At 38.2% G+C, this 15,841-nt stretch overlaps 1 protein-coding gene across 10 annotated transcripts in view; it reads right to left on the reverse strand.

Moving 5' to 3' along the window:
• Positions 1-3,025: 3,025 nt before the first annotated feature.
• Positions 3,026-15,841, reverse strand: part of LOC100018393 (probable small intestine urate exporter) — a 65,130-nt gene continuing 52,314 nt past the window's right edge. For 9 of the 10 annotated variants that reach the window (XM_001371605.4, XM_016422339.2, XM_007492243.3 and 6 more), the window contains 2 exons: positions 8,944-9,034; positions 3,026-7,458 (listed from right to left, as the gene is read on the reverse strand). In XM_001371605.4, coding sequence (XP_001371642.1) covers positions 7,324-7,458; positions 8,944-9,034 — 226 coding nt within the window. In that variant the 3' untranslated portion in view covers positions 3,026-7,323. Of the gene's footprint in view, positions 7,459-8,943; positions 9,035-9,367; positions 9,514-15,841 lie in introns of those variants that run through there. The other variant, XR_008911714.1, reaches the window with a different exon arrangement.

The raw sequence follows: 15,841 nt of genomic DNA on the forward strand, positions 1-15,841 counted from the left end.
ATTCTTTTATTTTCTTTCTTAATGCTTCCACTAAATCAGTGTTATCCTTCTCCTTTTCCTTATGTCCCTCAAAAGCATAACCTGCCACTCTTTTTAATTCTTCAAGGTCAATAGTAGGCCAATTTGGACAGCTAGCCATAAAATAATTCCCAACTACCTTACAACTATTTTTGACAAATTGCATTCTGATTTGTCTAAGGTCCCGTTCCCTATCCAGAACAAGCTCAATATATTTTCCTCCAAGCTCAATAAGTATATCCATAAATTGGGTGGGATTTTCACTATCTTCTTGCTTAAGATTTTCAAATTTAGTCCATGTACCAGGATAGGACTGATTTATCTCTCCATACTTCCTCATTATCAGAATCTCTGTCCCACCCTGCTCTGAACAATATGGCTCCTAGTTCACAAACATGCCCCTCCCATACCCGACCCATTCCTCCCCCCACCCATACTGACCACCCTAATCCCTCCAGATTAAGTTCACAACTTTCCCATGCTTCCTACCCACCCCCTCCACCCTAAGTTCACACCCTACTCATTCCTCCAACCCTAACTCCTCTGTTTCCTTTCCCACAGCTACTGACCCTTCTTCCTTTGCCTCTCCTTCCTACCCTGCCCAATTCAATTCCCATACCCTTCCTACCTCTGATCCTTCTGGCACTATGGACAACAACAAAACCTCTGCCTCAGTGTACCAAACCCTTCTCTTACTCATACCTACCCCATTGAGAATGAAGCAAGAAGCCTAGAAACAGAAACAGGAGTACCAAATAATTCAGATAGGTTATTCCCTTTAAGGGAAGTACCCATTTTTAATAAAGATGGGGACTTGGTATCTGTAAGGCACCACACACCTTTTAACCCTGAAGATTTAAATAAATTTAAGGAAGATCTTCCATCATTTGAGGAAGAACCAATATTAATTATAAAAAGATTGGAGAACATATTCAGAACTTTTGACCCTACTTGGATGAATTTTAAAAATTTATTAGATAAATTTCTGACAAAGAGAGAGAAAAACAATGTCATCTCTCTGGCTAGGACATTATTGGGCAACTGAAGATACACATTGGAACCCCAATGTTGAACTAGATCACACAAAACTAAATCAGGCCAGAGAAGCATTATTGACAGCCATGAGAGCTTGCTCTGATAGACCTGAAAAATGCTCAAAATTTGAAAGAACCTGACAAGAAATTGATGAGACCCCCTCCCAGTTTATGGACAGACTTATTGACGTAGGAGATACATATATACATATATGGACCTTGATTTATCCAGAGAAAGGAACATTAGGCAAATATGTAGGCAATTTGTTGAGAATTGTTGTTCAGTGGTAAAAGACTACTTTAAAACTAGCTGTCCTAATTGGGACTCTATGGACCTTGAAGACCTTGAAGAATTGAGGAGAGTAGCAACCTATGTTTATAAGGGTCGTGTAAAAAGACCTGAGGAACAAAATACATTAGTGGAAAACTTAAAGAAAGAAATTGAAATGTTAAAGAGACAATTGAAAAATAAGAGAGAGACCATAGCCCCTTTGTAGGAATCCACAGATAAATCAGTAACCTGCCACTTCTCTGAGAAGCAGGGCCACAAAATGATAGAGTGTAGAACTTTTCTCAAGATTATCAGAAGGAATACTCAGTTTAATAACAACTACAGAAGTGATTATTATAGAAATAACTATATTAATGACAATGAAAACCACAGCTTTAGAAATAATAACTATAGAAATGATGATAATGATCATATAAACCAGAATTTTAGAAATTATAGAAATAACTATAATGACTATAGAAATAGAAACTTTAGAAATCAAAATTATAGAAATAGAAATTGGGAGAATAATGACAGTGTTCCAAATGAAGAAAATGATAATACCCAACACAATGCCCAACAACAATATATAAAAAATGGTGCTCATCCAAAAAATACTCGAGGTGCTAATGCCCCTCAGAGGGGTGCCCTTCAGGGTGGTGCCAAGGAACTTCCCAAACACAATGAAGGTGTCTGGGGGGGGGGGGCTTGGGCACAGGAATCAGTGGATACAACCTTTGATTTTCCGGACCCTGATGTCCTACTACCCGTTGTCCCTATCCACTGCTTTCCCCATACTAATGAACCCCATGTTACCCTAAAGGTGGGTAACATAACACCTATTATGATTGTCTTTTAGACACTGGAGGTACCAGGTCTCTATTAAAGAATGTACCTGATTTAAATTGTTATTCCATTGACTCACAAAGTATAGTGGGAGTATCAGGAATACCCCAAAGAGTTAAAAATCTTCCCCCTAGAATGGTGTCTGTAGGACCTCTAGAGGTACAACATTACCTCCTTTTGATGCCTGACTCCCCTTTAAATTTGCTGGGGAGGGACCTTCTATGCAAACTCAGAGCCACAATAACTTGCTCCCCAGATGGTTCCTTATCATTGGAAGTACCGGAGGAATCTTTAACTTTACTCCCTGTACTTCTCTCAGAGAGCCAGGAGACAAAAGAGCCTCCCACTTTTGTAATACCTGCAGATATACCAGAGTCTTTTGGGGCCACCTCTTCTTCTGATGTAGGCTTACTTAAATCTGCTGTTCCTGTGCAGATAAAAACTAAATCTAGCCCACCTCCTTCCATTCCTCAGAATCCCCTCTCAAAAGAGGCAATTGAGGGTATCACCCCAGTTATTAACTCATTAATTGCACAGGGAATAATAATCCCTTGTAAATCTGAATATAACATGCTAATCCTGCCCATTAAAAAACCAAAAAGGGGGCTCAATGGCAAGCACCTCTATAGATTCATACAGGATATGAGGGCTGTGAATATAATCATGTTATAAAGAGACACTCCGTAGTTTCCAACATAAATACTATTATTTCCTCTATTCCTAGCACAGCTACATACTTTACAGTAGTAGACTTGTGTTCAGCTTTCTTTTCCATACCTATACATGAGAACTCCAGGCATATTTTTGCTTTCACCTGGAAGGGATCACATAATACATGGAGACATCTGCCACAGGGTTACATGGAAAGCCCAAGTTTATTTGCACAAATTTTGACCAAGACACAGATAATATAACATTTAAAAATAGTAAATTAATCAAATATATAGATGATCTACTCTTGGCTTCAACAGACTCAGAAACATGTTAGGAAGCTAGCAAACCCCTTCTTTTGGAATTGCACAAAAGAGGGCATAAAATCTCAAAGGATAAGGTTCAGTGGTGTCTCCCTAAAGTAGAATATTTGGGGTTCATCCTGACTGCGGGTGCTTATTACATTTCTCCAAAATGAATTGAAAATATTCAAAATTTAAGCCCTTCTACTACTAAGAAACAGTTGAGAGTAATTTTAGGAGCAATAGGGTTTTGCAGACAATGGATTTCTTGCTATGGGGAAATCACTAAACCCCTTATAGCATTAACAAAGGATTTGGTCCCTGAACCCCTCAAATTAGAGCCTGAACACTTGTCAGCTCTATCAGATCTAAAACAGGCTACCCTGTCTGCCCCTGCTCTAGGCATCCCCAATTACAACAATCCATTTACTTTGTATGTACATGAGCGAAGAGGAGTAGCTTCAGGTGTTTTAACTCAGATTTTGGAACCTTCTCAGTGCCCAATTGCTTATTATTCTGCCCAACTGGACCCAGTAGCATCAGGAGCACCACCATGTCTTAGAGGAGTAGCTGCTACAGCCTTACTAATGACAAAAACTGTCGATCTAGTATTGGGTTGCCCATTAACAATTATGTTCCCACATGAGGTAGAAGCATTGAAAATAGTGAAGTGATTAACAGACTCTTTCTCCTTGATTTTAACTGGTTCACTTGAAGCCTCAGGATCAAATGAAGGCCAAGACTGGGATATGTGGAGATGTATTTGCTTATCATAGGACAACCATGATTCATTCCTGCCATACTTCTGTGGAGAACTACCACCTAAGGTTTCTGCAGAGTTTCAGGGAAAGATCTTGAAACTGGTCTGTTTGCCTCATAATTCTTGAACATGGAGGTTGTTTGTTTGTGGGTGATGGCAAAAACAAAGGGGTGACCATCTTTGTGTGTATCTGAGATGGAGTGAATAGCAGCTCCTGATAAGTGAATAGGTTGGGGAATTGAGTGATTAGGGTTTTTGAGGGAGAGTATGTATCGTCTTAACTGCCCATCTTGGGACCTCTTTCACAGTATAAGGAGGAAGATTTTGAATCATTATAATCAGTTTTAAAATAATATCTGGTGGACTTTTGTCTAAAATGGATAGTATTCCACATTACCATTTTACAAAGAAGAAAGTGGTAACTTATATCAATTAAGCTGCTTTTTGTTCTTCTGCCTTTCTTCTCTTCCTTTCTCTCACCCAGATTCTAGTTACCTCTTCTTTGTTTCCCTGCCTGCCTGATCCCCTATGAATATTTTCTTTGGGATTCACCTGAAGCTGACATTTGTTTTGCTTATGAACTAGGCTCTTCTTGTGGCCATTACACCCATCCCTTTCTCCATATTCTGAAAGGATACTTGTTTTTTCTCTTCCATTAGAATCTCTCCTCATTTTATAGCTCCTTCTGCTTGCTAAAATAAGTTAGTCATTCTTGCTTTCTTTTGAGTCGTGTTTTTCCATTTCAAAGATTCTACTGAGAATCTGTTCTTTTTATGAGGGACATTTGAAAGTTTGCAATTTTTTTTAAAAGATCAATTTCCCCTTCATATTATTTCCCCTACATATCTGTTTCCATATTATTCTCAGTTTTGCAGAGAAATTCTTGATATTATATCTTTTTCCTTCTAGAAATTATATTCCAGGATCTCCTCATTGATAGTAGAAGCTGACCATTCCTTGTATTTCTCTCGCTGATTCTTTGGTATTTTTAAACTATTTTTAAAGTGTATATGTTTATATAAACACACATTACATATCTAAGGATGGGTTTTGGAGTAAGCCTGTGTTGTGTCCTTGGGTCTGCCACTGTATTCTTGCTGTTGGTGGCATGGGAGGAACAGAGGAGTACAGGTGCTTAGTGAGCACAGGGTTAGAGTGTCAATTCCTTGTTTTTTTTGTTTTCTTTTGACACCTTCCTTTGGATCCTGGGAGTCCTAAACTATGGTTACAGCTGAAGTTGTTTTGTCTTTCATTCATATTTCTATTTTGGAGAGGTGTGAGAGGAGGACATTGGAGAAAATATCTAAGCTGCTATCCTTTTGCTCATGTGACCTGGATTCCTCTATAGCTTTTATTTAACTTTAAAAACCCTTTAGCTTCATTTCTTCCAGATATTGATGCAGACTTCTAGAAAATCTGTTTTTCTTCCCCTTTGAATGTGTGTTTTTCATTATCATGCATTGACATCCATTGGAGTTCATTTCTATGGCATTTTCCAGACAGATGTAATACTCTCTCCGCCTTGCTGTCATTCTTTGATGTTTTGCAATAACTTTGACACCTAGCTGACAGTCTCTCTTTACCCCATTATATTCTATTGCATTCACTGACTTTAGTATTGTTTTTTGATGATCTATTCCTCTGTACTCTTAGTTCTTCAACTCTTCCACTGTATTTGATCATTAAAAGATGGGGCATAGAACTACTGCCAAGTAATTTCAACCTTCTATTTGTTGTATTCCTTCCAATTTCATACTTACATGTCCTGATGATGACTTTGTCTAGTTGGGTTTCTCACCAACATTTCTTTAAACTATTATTTTCCTCAAATGAATGAGTAAAATGAATGAATGAGTAAAAAAGCATTCATTATGCTCTTATGCCCAACATTGTGCTAAGTACTAGGGAACCTCAATTAGGGATCTTCCTTGAGGGGAAACAATTTCTTGGAGGGGTTGTCCCCAGGGGATTTACCTGGGTTTATATTGCCAGTTATTTCCAGATTATTTCACTGAACACAAGACAGAAGGGGACAAAAATGTAACTTTTCCCTAATGGGGTGCCTACCTTGTAGCTTAGAGGAGATTTTGGGGGTTTGAGGGTAGAGTCTGATCTTACCACACTTTTCTAGAAAAAAACATCCCTTCAAGTGAAAAATTTCACCAGGGGCACCCAGAAGAGAAGAGACGAGTTCTGCCAAGAGTGTTTGGGGAAATGGATCTTTCCTCTGATCCTGGTGGGCCCTCCACACTGTTGTGAGTAAAGCAAATTTAGTTAATTAACAGTGATGTATTTAACTATTAGTGAAGTTGGTCAGACCAGCCACCTCAATGAGAAGTGGGGAGAACCTTCTCTGTTGACATGGGTCCAGGTAGCTAGGGATCATTACAATTGGCTATCCTAAGAAAAGCTGATTAGCACTCGGGTGGGGCTGCTCATACCCCTTCTCTGACAATTGAGGATTGTGAATTGTTCTATGAGACCCATAAACCCCTTGTAATCTTTGCTAGGGGCTCAGTTCCACCACCCTCACTGACCCCTTAGAGAAGATCAAATTTTTTTCTACCTGCACATGGACAAGCAAGGATAGAAACATTTCTTTTTAGGGATGGAACCAGATTAAGCTGTTTGGGACCTACAGACAACAAGCAAATGTCACAGGGGCTAATGATATGAGTATTGACAAATGGAATGACAATTCCATTTTAATACAGGATAAGATCCAGTACATAATAGAATCAATTATTAAAGGATACAGAATACTTTTAATTTCTTCAGTACAAAATGAAGACATCATTGGTACGTTTTGGGAGGCCATCCCCTAGCAACTGGGGAGGGGACCAGGAAAAGATTGATGAGGAAGATGGCACTTGAGTGGAATCTTGAAGAAAATCTGGTATCCCAAGGTGCAGAGGTAAAGGAGAATGCATTCCAGGCATGAAGGGCAGTGAGTGAAAACTCATGGAGAGGGATGATGGAGAATGTCTTAGATACAAAATAATGTGAAAGCAGGTTAGTTGGTCTAGAATGCAGAGTGTGAAAGGCAGAATTATAAAGAAGATGACTGCAAAGGTATGAAAGAGCCAGGGGGGATGAAGAGCTACAAATTTCAAATAGAGTTGATATTTTATCTTAGATGCAATCAAGAGGCAGTGGAATTAGTTTTTTAGAGGGGAGTAACATGATCAGCTCTGTGCTTTAGGAAAATAATCTTGTCAACCATTTGACAGATCCAATTGGGGAAGAAATGAGGGGAAGAGACCAAAAAAGGTGATGAGGGCCTGAACTAGAGAGATGATAGGTGAGATGTTGTAGATATTAGAAAGACAAGGCTGACCTTAGCATATGTTGGCATGTGAGATTTAAGAAACTGAGGATAACACTGAAAATCCTTAAGATGTCCTTTGAAGAACTAATTTTCTTCTCATTATCAATGGGCACTCAGAAGCGGGTGATTGTATTCTCTTTGGCCCAATCCTGGATTTCTGCCTTACCAAAGATGAGGAAGAAAACCATTCCTAAAAAATTAACACCAGACGATACAAGGAAAACATTCTTCCAGCCAGATTCAGGATCCTGTGGGTGCAAAATTGTCAGTCCATGATTCAGTATTGATTCAAAAATGTTCCACCCTCTTCAGTCTTCCCTTAAAGTTAGAGAACACATAAAATTCTTCTGGCCAGTGAAAGCCTTATATGGGATTATCATTTTTGGTCTGGATTAAAGAGCCATCCATTGGGTGAGTGTCAGTTACATAAAGCTTCAAAGCATAATGGAGCAAAGGGCTCGAGAAACACTGAGATGCAGTAATCTGAGTTTTGGACTTGGGGTCAGGAGATGTATAGCATTAAATGCCACCCTGACACTTGGCTTGTGACCATGGATCACCTATTCAGTCAGAGTATCCATTTCCTTGTCTGTAATAACCTTACCCACCATATTTCTTAGGCTGTTGTGAGGAAAACACAAGTTTTAATTCTCTGTAGGAAGAGCCACGAATGGAGCCCTGACCTCACAGTCAAGAAATCTTGGGTTCAATTGGCTTCTCTGTCTCAGACTAGGTCTATGGCCCTGATCAAGTTCTCAATGACTCAGGTGACTCTGGGACACTAGGTTGCAGAACACTTCCCAATCGGCATTGGTTGTACTCAAAGAGTTCTCTACATCAATGACATTAGAGGATCTAAGAAACACATACACACGCATACCCCGCTGCACAAAGGTGACTTTTTTCTTATTAAGCAATTTTAACATGAAATTTTGGGATTCCTAAATGTTGATTTCAGTTCTTCATATTATTGTAGCTGAGTATGTGTATGAGTGTGTGGTGTGTGTGTGTGGGTGTGCATGTTGAGGTGAGTGGGAAAGTGTGATGACTCCTATTTTTCCAGATTTCATCCCTGTTGTTTATTCTACTCTTCTTCAACTTAGCTAAAGCCTCTAATTCATTTCCCTTTCTATCATTTGAGTTTCCTTCCTACCAGCTGCCCAATAGGGCAGTGCTAGGCTATGGGATTTCTGATCCTTCTGCCTTTGATGTGAAGTTAGAACCAAAAGAGAAGGAAGCCACAGAACTATGCCTGTTGCCACGTAATGAGAACTATCTATGCAGGTTGTTGCAAATAGACATTGGCTCTGACAGCAGAGGTTACTTCTTGAAGATCCAGTAAAGAAACCTGTGGCTGTATGGCCTTTCTTCTCCTTTGTCACTGAAATCTAACTTATAGCCATTGTCTAAGGAATGATCTCTTCCCTTTCCTGTTTCAGGACTTCTCTAACAATTTTTCCCTAACCTGTACCTTCTGTCCTCAATTTCAGATCATAACACACTGGGTGGAAAGAACCCTGAGTCTGGACTCTATTGCCTACTACTTGTACAAGTCTCTGAAACTCACAGAACCTATTTCTTATATTAATGAATCTTAGAATAACTGACCTCTAAGGTCCTTCCTGCTCTGCATTCTATGGTCATTTGGCATCATTTTGTCTTCCTGTTCCATGTTTATTTCCAGAGAGGGCTTCTATACAGAATTCAAATCCTTTTTAGTTCAGATATTGTACCTGGTTGATGAAGTAGCCAGTAATAGTGGGAGAAAAAACCCCTGAAACTGATGATGCAAGAGTTGTCAGTCCCGTGATAAAACTCGTATATCTGTAGGAAGAAAGATTTTCTAGATCAAGCAGGAGAACATGGATTTTTCTTCTTTCTTTCCCACCTCCTTCCTTACTTCATTCCTGTGTTTCTTAATATTAGGGAACAGCATACCATAGTTGGAAAGGGCTTCAAAAATGGTGCTTAAACAAGAATCCCCTTGTGTTACTTGTGTGAGTTTGGGCAAGTCACTTAACTTTCCTGGGACTGAGTTTCACTATTTATAAAATTAGAAGTTGGATGAAACTGACTCTGAAAGTCCCTTATAGCTCTTGAAATATATTCTATTGATATCTCTGACGAGTGCTTATCCAGACTTCTTTGGAAGCTTACCTATGAAGGAGAATGAGCTCCTGAGACAGCCCTTTCCACTTTGAGAAGCTCTAATATCTTAGAAAAAATTTTGATTGATTGAGTCAAACCAGCTTCTTCACAACTTATCTTCATCTCTTCTCCCCATTTCTCACCTGCATTGCATTCTGTGGCCAAACAGTAACAGTCCTTATGATTGTGAATATCTTGCTTTGTGATCATTACCAGAGAGATACTGAGGACATACCCAATGACTCCCTAGCAAAATTAATGCACAATAATGTAAGAACAAAGCATTGAGAGGAAGGGAAAAAAATGGATGTTACAAATTGGAGTTCCCAGAAGGATTCTTTGAGGAAGTGACATTTGAGTTGAGTGTTAAAAGATGGGCAAGACTTCAACAAGTAACAAGAGGTAGAAAGGATAGTTTAGGCACAAGGACAAATGTGAACAAAAGCAGGAAGGCTGGGAAATACCAAGAATGCATTAGGGCAAAGGATAATTGAGTTTTACTCAAGGATAAAGGGACCATGTCCTATGGGATATAAAGCTGAAAATATAGGTACTGCAGTAATTAGAATGGTAAAAAAATTTACAAGTTCCTCTAAGAAATACCTCATTTCTCAAATACAGAGAGAAATAAGTCAAATGTATAGGAATACAAGTTATTCTTTAAGTGATAAATGATCAGTGGACATGAATAGGCAGTTTTCAAATGAAGTAATCAAAATTATCTATAGTTTTGTGAAAATTTTGCACTAAATAAATATAACTAGATAAGTGCAAATTAAAACAACTTCAAGGCACTAACTCTCACCTATTGCTTTCATTTTTATGAAAGAAAAGGAAAATAACCAAAGTTGGAGGAGATATGGGAAATTTGAGACACTAGTGCACTGTTAGGGGAGCTGTGAACTGATTCAACCCATCTGGACATCAATTTGGAATTGTGTCCAAAAGACAATAAACCATACAAACTATACACTTTGACCCAGAATTGTCATTACTAGGTCTGTTTACCAAAGAGATAAAAACAAATAGGAAAAGGATTTATATGTACAAAAATATTGATAGAAGTTCTTTTTATGGTGGCAAAGATTGGAAAGTGATGAGATGCACTTCAGTTGAGGAATGACTAAGTTGTGGTATATGATTGTAATGGAAAACTATTGAGCTATAAGAAATGATGAGCAGGAGACTAAGAGAAGATGGTGGTTAGAAGCAGCAAAAGCTGAAACCTCTTTGACTATCCTTCCATACCAATGTTTAAAAAACATTAAAAAAAAAAAACGGGAATCCAAACCCACCAACAAGCTGGAGTCATAGGGTTGTTCTGCTGAACACAACTTGAAAGGTAGGCAGAGAGAGTCGATTTCCATGGTATAAAGGGGAGAGTAGAAATAAGACTGGGCTGACTGAACCATACACCTCCTACCCCACCTTAGTCCCCCACATCTACCATGCTGAGACCTATGATTAGATGTGCGCTGACTTTGGATTCCTGTGGCAAGGGCTGCAATAATGGAGTGCCTCAGACACACCACTTGAGGTCTCAAGCTCTGACAGTTGCTGGCAGCGAGGAATGGGGGCCAACTAACTGGGCACCTTGGCCTCAGTGCTGGCTATGGTGAATATTTGGCCCCAGGGCATAGCTCAGTGGGACTAATCTAATACACCAGGAGAGGAGAGACAAGATTGAGGATTGAGTCTCAGGCCAGAGCAGTTCCAGTAAATCAGCAGAGGGACTAACTTACAGTCCATAGACTGGGAAAAAAGAGAGAGAAAATGAATAAACAACAGAAAAAAGAATGTAACAAATGGAAAGCTTCTAACAGGGATAAAGACCAAAAACAGTACCAACAGAGGGTGACAGGATCCTAGGAACTTCAAGACAAACCTCAAAAGAAACTGGGGATTGAACTCAGGCTCTTGAAGAGCTGAAAAAAGAATTCACAAATCAATTAAGACAGGTTGAAGAAAAATGGGAAAAAGAAAACTACAGTTCAAAAAGCAAAATAGGTCATCTGGAAAAGAAGGCACGTGAATCACAGGAAGAAAAGAGTGTTTTAAAAGCCAGAACTGACTTACTGGAAAAAAGAGACAAAAAGTTAGAGAAAGCAGATATATACAGATTTAAGCCTAGTCTAACCTAACCCTGACCACATAGTTTTCTACATGGCTGTCTCTCTCAGCCACAGTGCTCCCCTGCTTCTTCCAAGGGCATAGAGAGACCAAGTGTGTCTTGTACCACACCTTTATTCCTTTCTCTTGACCTGGACCCATAACCTTTTGTTCTGGGTCATGCTTCTAAGACTTTTCACCTGTGACCTCTGTTTGGAATGTTCACATGACATCCAGTCATGCATCAAAATGGGAGGAGCTAGGGTTGGAGAGCAAATTCTATTTACACAGTCATGACTAAAAAAAATAACTAGACATCATACTATAGGAAATTATCCAAGAAAACTGTTCTGATGTTCTTGAACAAGAGGGTAAAATAGAAGAAGAATCAACAGATCATATCCTGCATCAAATCCTAAAATGACAACTCCCAGGAATGTTATAGCCAAGTTCAAGAGTTCCCAGGCCAAGTAGAAAATACTGCAAGCAGCTAAGAAGAAACAGTTCAGATATCATGGACCCCTAGTCAGGATTACACAGCATCTGACAGCCCCTACATTGGAGAACTGGAAGGCTTAGAATGTGATATTCTGGAAGGCAAGGGAACTGGGTTTACAACCAAGAATCAACTACCCAAGAAAACTGACTATATTCTTTCAGGGAAAAGTATAGTCATTTAATCAAATTGAAGATTTCCAAGCATTTTCTTGAAGAAAAGACTAGACTTAAACAGAAAAGCTGATGGCCAAATTCAAAATCCAAGAGAAGCATAAAAAGGTAATTACAAAAGAGAACAAAATTTAATGGCTTGAATAAAGTCAAATGGTTTATATTCCTATATGGAAAGATGATATCTGTAACTCTTAAAAATTGTTATCATTATCATAGAAGTAAGAAGAAGCATATATAAATGGTGTGGTATTAATCTGTTGGGCATGATGTGTCAAAAATAATAATAAAACTGGGGTAAAAAAGAGGGTAATAATAAAGAGAAACGGGAAAAGAGAGGTAAAATGGAATAAATTATATCACATAAAGAAGCATGGTGGGGCACAGCTGAGTGGCTCAGTAATTGAGAGCCAAGCCCAGAGACAGGAGATCCTGGGTTCAAATCTGGCCTCAGACACTTCCTATCTGTGTGACCCTAGGCAAGTCACTTGCCCCTATTGCTTAGCCCTTACTACTCTTCTGCCTTAGAACCAACACACAGTATTGATTCTAAGATGGAAGTTAAGGGTTTTAAAAAAAAGCATGGGGAAGGGGATGGAAACTAATACAATGGAAGGGAGGAAGCACTTGGTTATGGGTAATACTTAAACCTTACTCTCATTGGAATTGGTTCAGAGAGGGAAGAACAGCCATATTCATTAGGGTATAGAATTGTGTCTTACACTATAGAGAAATAGAAGGAGAATCAGAAACAGAGTGATGGGGAGGGGAGTAATACATGGGAGGAAGAGGCTGGTGTGATGATCAAAAGGTCCTAGAGTAAGAGAGGAATAAGAAGGGAGGTGGTGCGAAGGGGAGTAATATAAGGGAGGGAAGGAAGGGGAAACTGACTAAAAGCAAAATACTGGAGGGGAGGGAAAGAGTGAAAGGAGAAAGGTCAGGATTAAAGGAGAAAGTCAAAATGGCAGGGAATGCACAGATGATAATCATAACTATAAATGTAAAGGGGATGAACTCACCCATAAAATGGAAATGGATACCAGAATGGATAACAGGAAGGTAATTACATCCTCATAAAAGGCAGTATAGATAATGAAGAAATATCATTATTCAACATATGTGCACCAAATGGTATAGCATTCAGGTTTTTAAAAAAGAAACTAAAGTAACTTAAGGAGGAAATAGATAGTAAAACTATACCAGTAGGGGACCTCAACCTTCTCACATCAGAACTAACTAAATAAATAAACAAATAAAATAAATAAGAAAGAAGTGAAGTGAATGAAATGTTAGAACAAGTAGAGTTAATAGATATCTGAAGAAAATTGAATAGGGATAAAAGTGATGTACTTTCTTTTCAGCAGCACATGGTACATATACAAAGATTGACCATGCACTAGGGCATAAAAACATCACAAACAAATGCAGAAAAGCATGTAACCTTTTTAGATCATGATGCAATGAAAATTATAATTAATAAGGGTTAATGGAAAGACAAATTAAAAATAAGTTGGAATATGAATAATCTAATTCTTTAAAATTGGTGGGTCAAAGAACAAATATAGAAATAATTATTGATTACATTGAAGAAAATGCCAATGAGGAGACAACACATCAAAAATCTATGGGATACAACCAAAGCAGTACTTTGGGGAAAACTTATATCTTTGAGTGCCTATATCAACAAAATAGAGAAAAGGGAGATCAATGAATTGGGCATGCAATTAAAAAGACTAGAAAAAGGACAAATTAAAAGAAATTATGAGCAGGATGATTTTAGAATAACCTAGGAAGTCTTACATGAACTGTATAACCACGAAAGTGTGGGTTTCAAGACTGTGAATTGCCAAAACTGTAAAGATAATTTTTAGTGTCTTCATTTAAAACAAAATTAAGTAGTCACCATGGGAAAAATTCCCAAAATATGAAAATACCCAAGTCATCTGGGTTTTATGGAGATTTTTAATTAATACAAATGAAGGAATTAAGGAAAGGGAGAGAGAGAGAATAAGAGAAAATAGTATGAAGGGCCTAGGTCAAATGGCCTAGGCCTGAGTCTTTAAGAGAGACTAGTTAGTCTTTAATCACTCACCACAAGATCGTCCTAAAGCAAAACTCCAGTCCTTCACTGAAATGCTCAACTCCTGAACTGAGTTCAGAGACCCAACTCCTCCAAACTAACTCCAAACTCCAACTAAGTTCAGAGAGCCAGTTCCTCCAAACTAACTCCAAACTCCCCAACTAAGTTCAGAGAGCCAGCTCCTTTTAAAGAGAAATTTCTCTTATGTCACTTCCCCTAAATTTTCACATCTACCAACCACAGTAGATGTTTTCCCCAGGACTGACCATTCTTAGTTCACATCTTTTTTGTTATCACCTTCTCTGAGAAGACTAATACTTCACACCTCTTGCCTTTTGTAAGTTACTTGACCTTTTTAGTGATTAATTTAACCTTTATAGGTACTTAGCACCCTTTTGTATTAGATCTAAAAATAGACCTAGCTTAGGGTTTTTGCTTCACTATAAGTATGAGTTGGGGACTTTTCATTGTTCAGTAAGGAATTTTACAACTTTGTCTTCCCCTAAAGTATGCCTAAAAATGGGTGGAGTAATGTTAAAATTCCCAATACATTCCTGATTAAGTACCTCCATTTGTTAAAATAAGGGAATAGTTTAACCAAATCTTCTAAGGTAGAGTCAGAGCAGTTTTTAAGATTCACAACTGATGTAGAATGAAGTGATCAGAACCAGGAGGACATTATACAAAATAACAGTAATAATGTGTCATTAATAACTATGAATGACAGCTTTCCTCGGCAATACAAGAATCTAAACAATACAATGAACTCATAATGAAAAATTCCATCAGCCTCCAGAGAAAGAACTGATGGAGCCATAGCAAAGCATCTTTTATTTTGCTTTCTTTTCTTTTCTTTTCTTTTCTTTCTTTTTTTTTTTTGGTTCTAGACCTCAAGGAAACTAGAAGCCCAGGGAGTGGCATCCAGTGAGACCCAATAACTGAATGTCTCTCCATGCCAAGCCAGCTGGGCCACTCCCTGAGAGTACATAATGTGGGACCCAAAGGCAACACATCCTACCTCAAACACCAGGGAAGGTTAACCTTGGAACACTATTCCTTTTATCCCAGGAGCAGACCAGAACCTCAACAAACAGGCAAAACAATGAAATGAGCAAAGCAGGAAAAAAAAGCTTGATGTTAAAAAGTTATTTTAATGACAGGGAAGATCAAAATACACATTCAGATGAGGACAACAATTACCAAAAATGAAACAGATGAAGCCTCAAAGAAAAGTGTAACAGGTTGTTAGGGCCCAAAGAACCCCTGGAAGAACTTGAAAAAAAGTTTTAAAAAATAAAACATTAGAGAAATGATAGAAAAAGTCAACAGCTTGGGAAGGATAATTCACAGAATAAAATAACTCTTTAAAGACTAGAATGGACTAAATGGAAATAGAAGCAAAAATTAAAAACCACCAATCCCTCCCCACCCCCAAAAACCTCAACTCTTTAAAAAGAAAAATTGGGGAAATGGAAAAGGAAACACAAAAGTTCATGGAAGAAAATAACAGCCTAAAATTTTGAATTGGGCAAATGGAAGCTAATGGCTTTTTAAGACATTAAGATATAATTAATCAAAATCAAAAGAATGAAAAAAAATAGAAAAAATCTTGAATACCTCACTGG

The sequence above is a fragment of the Monodelphis domestica genome, chromosome 4 (assembly GCF_027887165.1).
Source record: "Monodelphis domestica isolate mMonDom1 chromosome 4, mMonDom1.pri, whole genome shotgun sequence".
In the NCBI taxonomy this organism is placed as follows: domain Eukaryota; kingdom Metazoa; phylum Chordata; class Mammalia; order Didelphimorphia; family Didelphidae; genus Monodelphis; species Monodelphis domestica.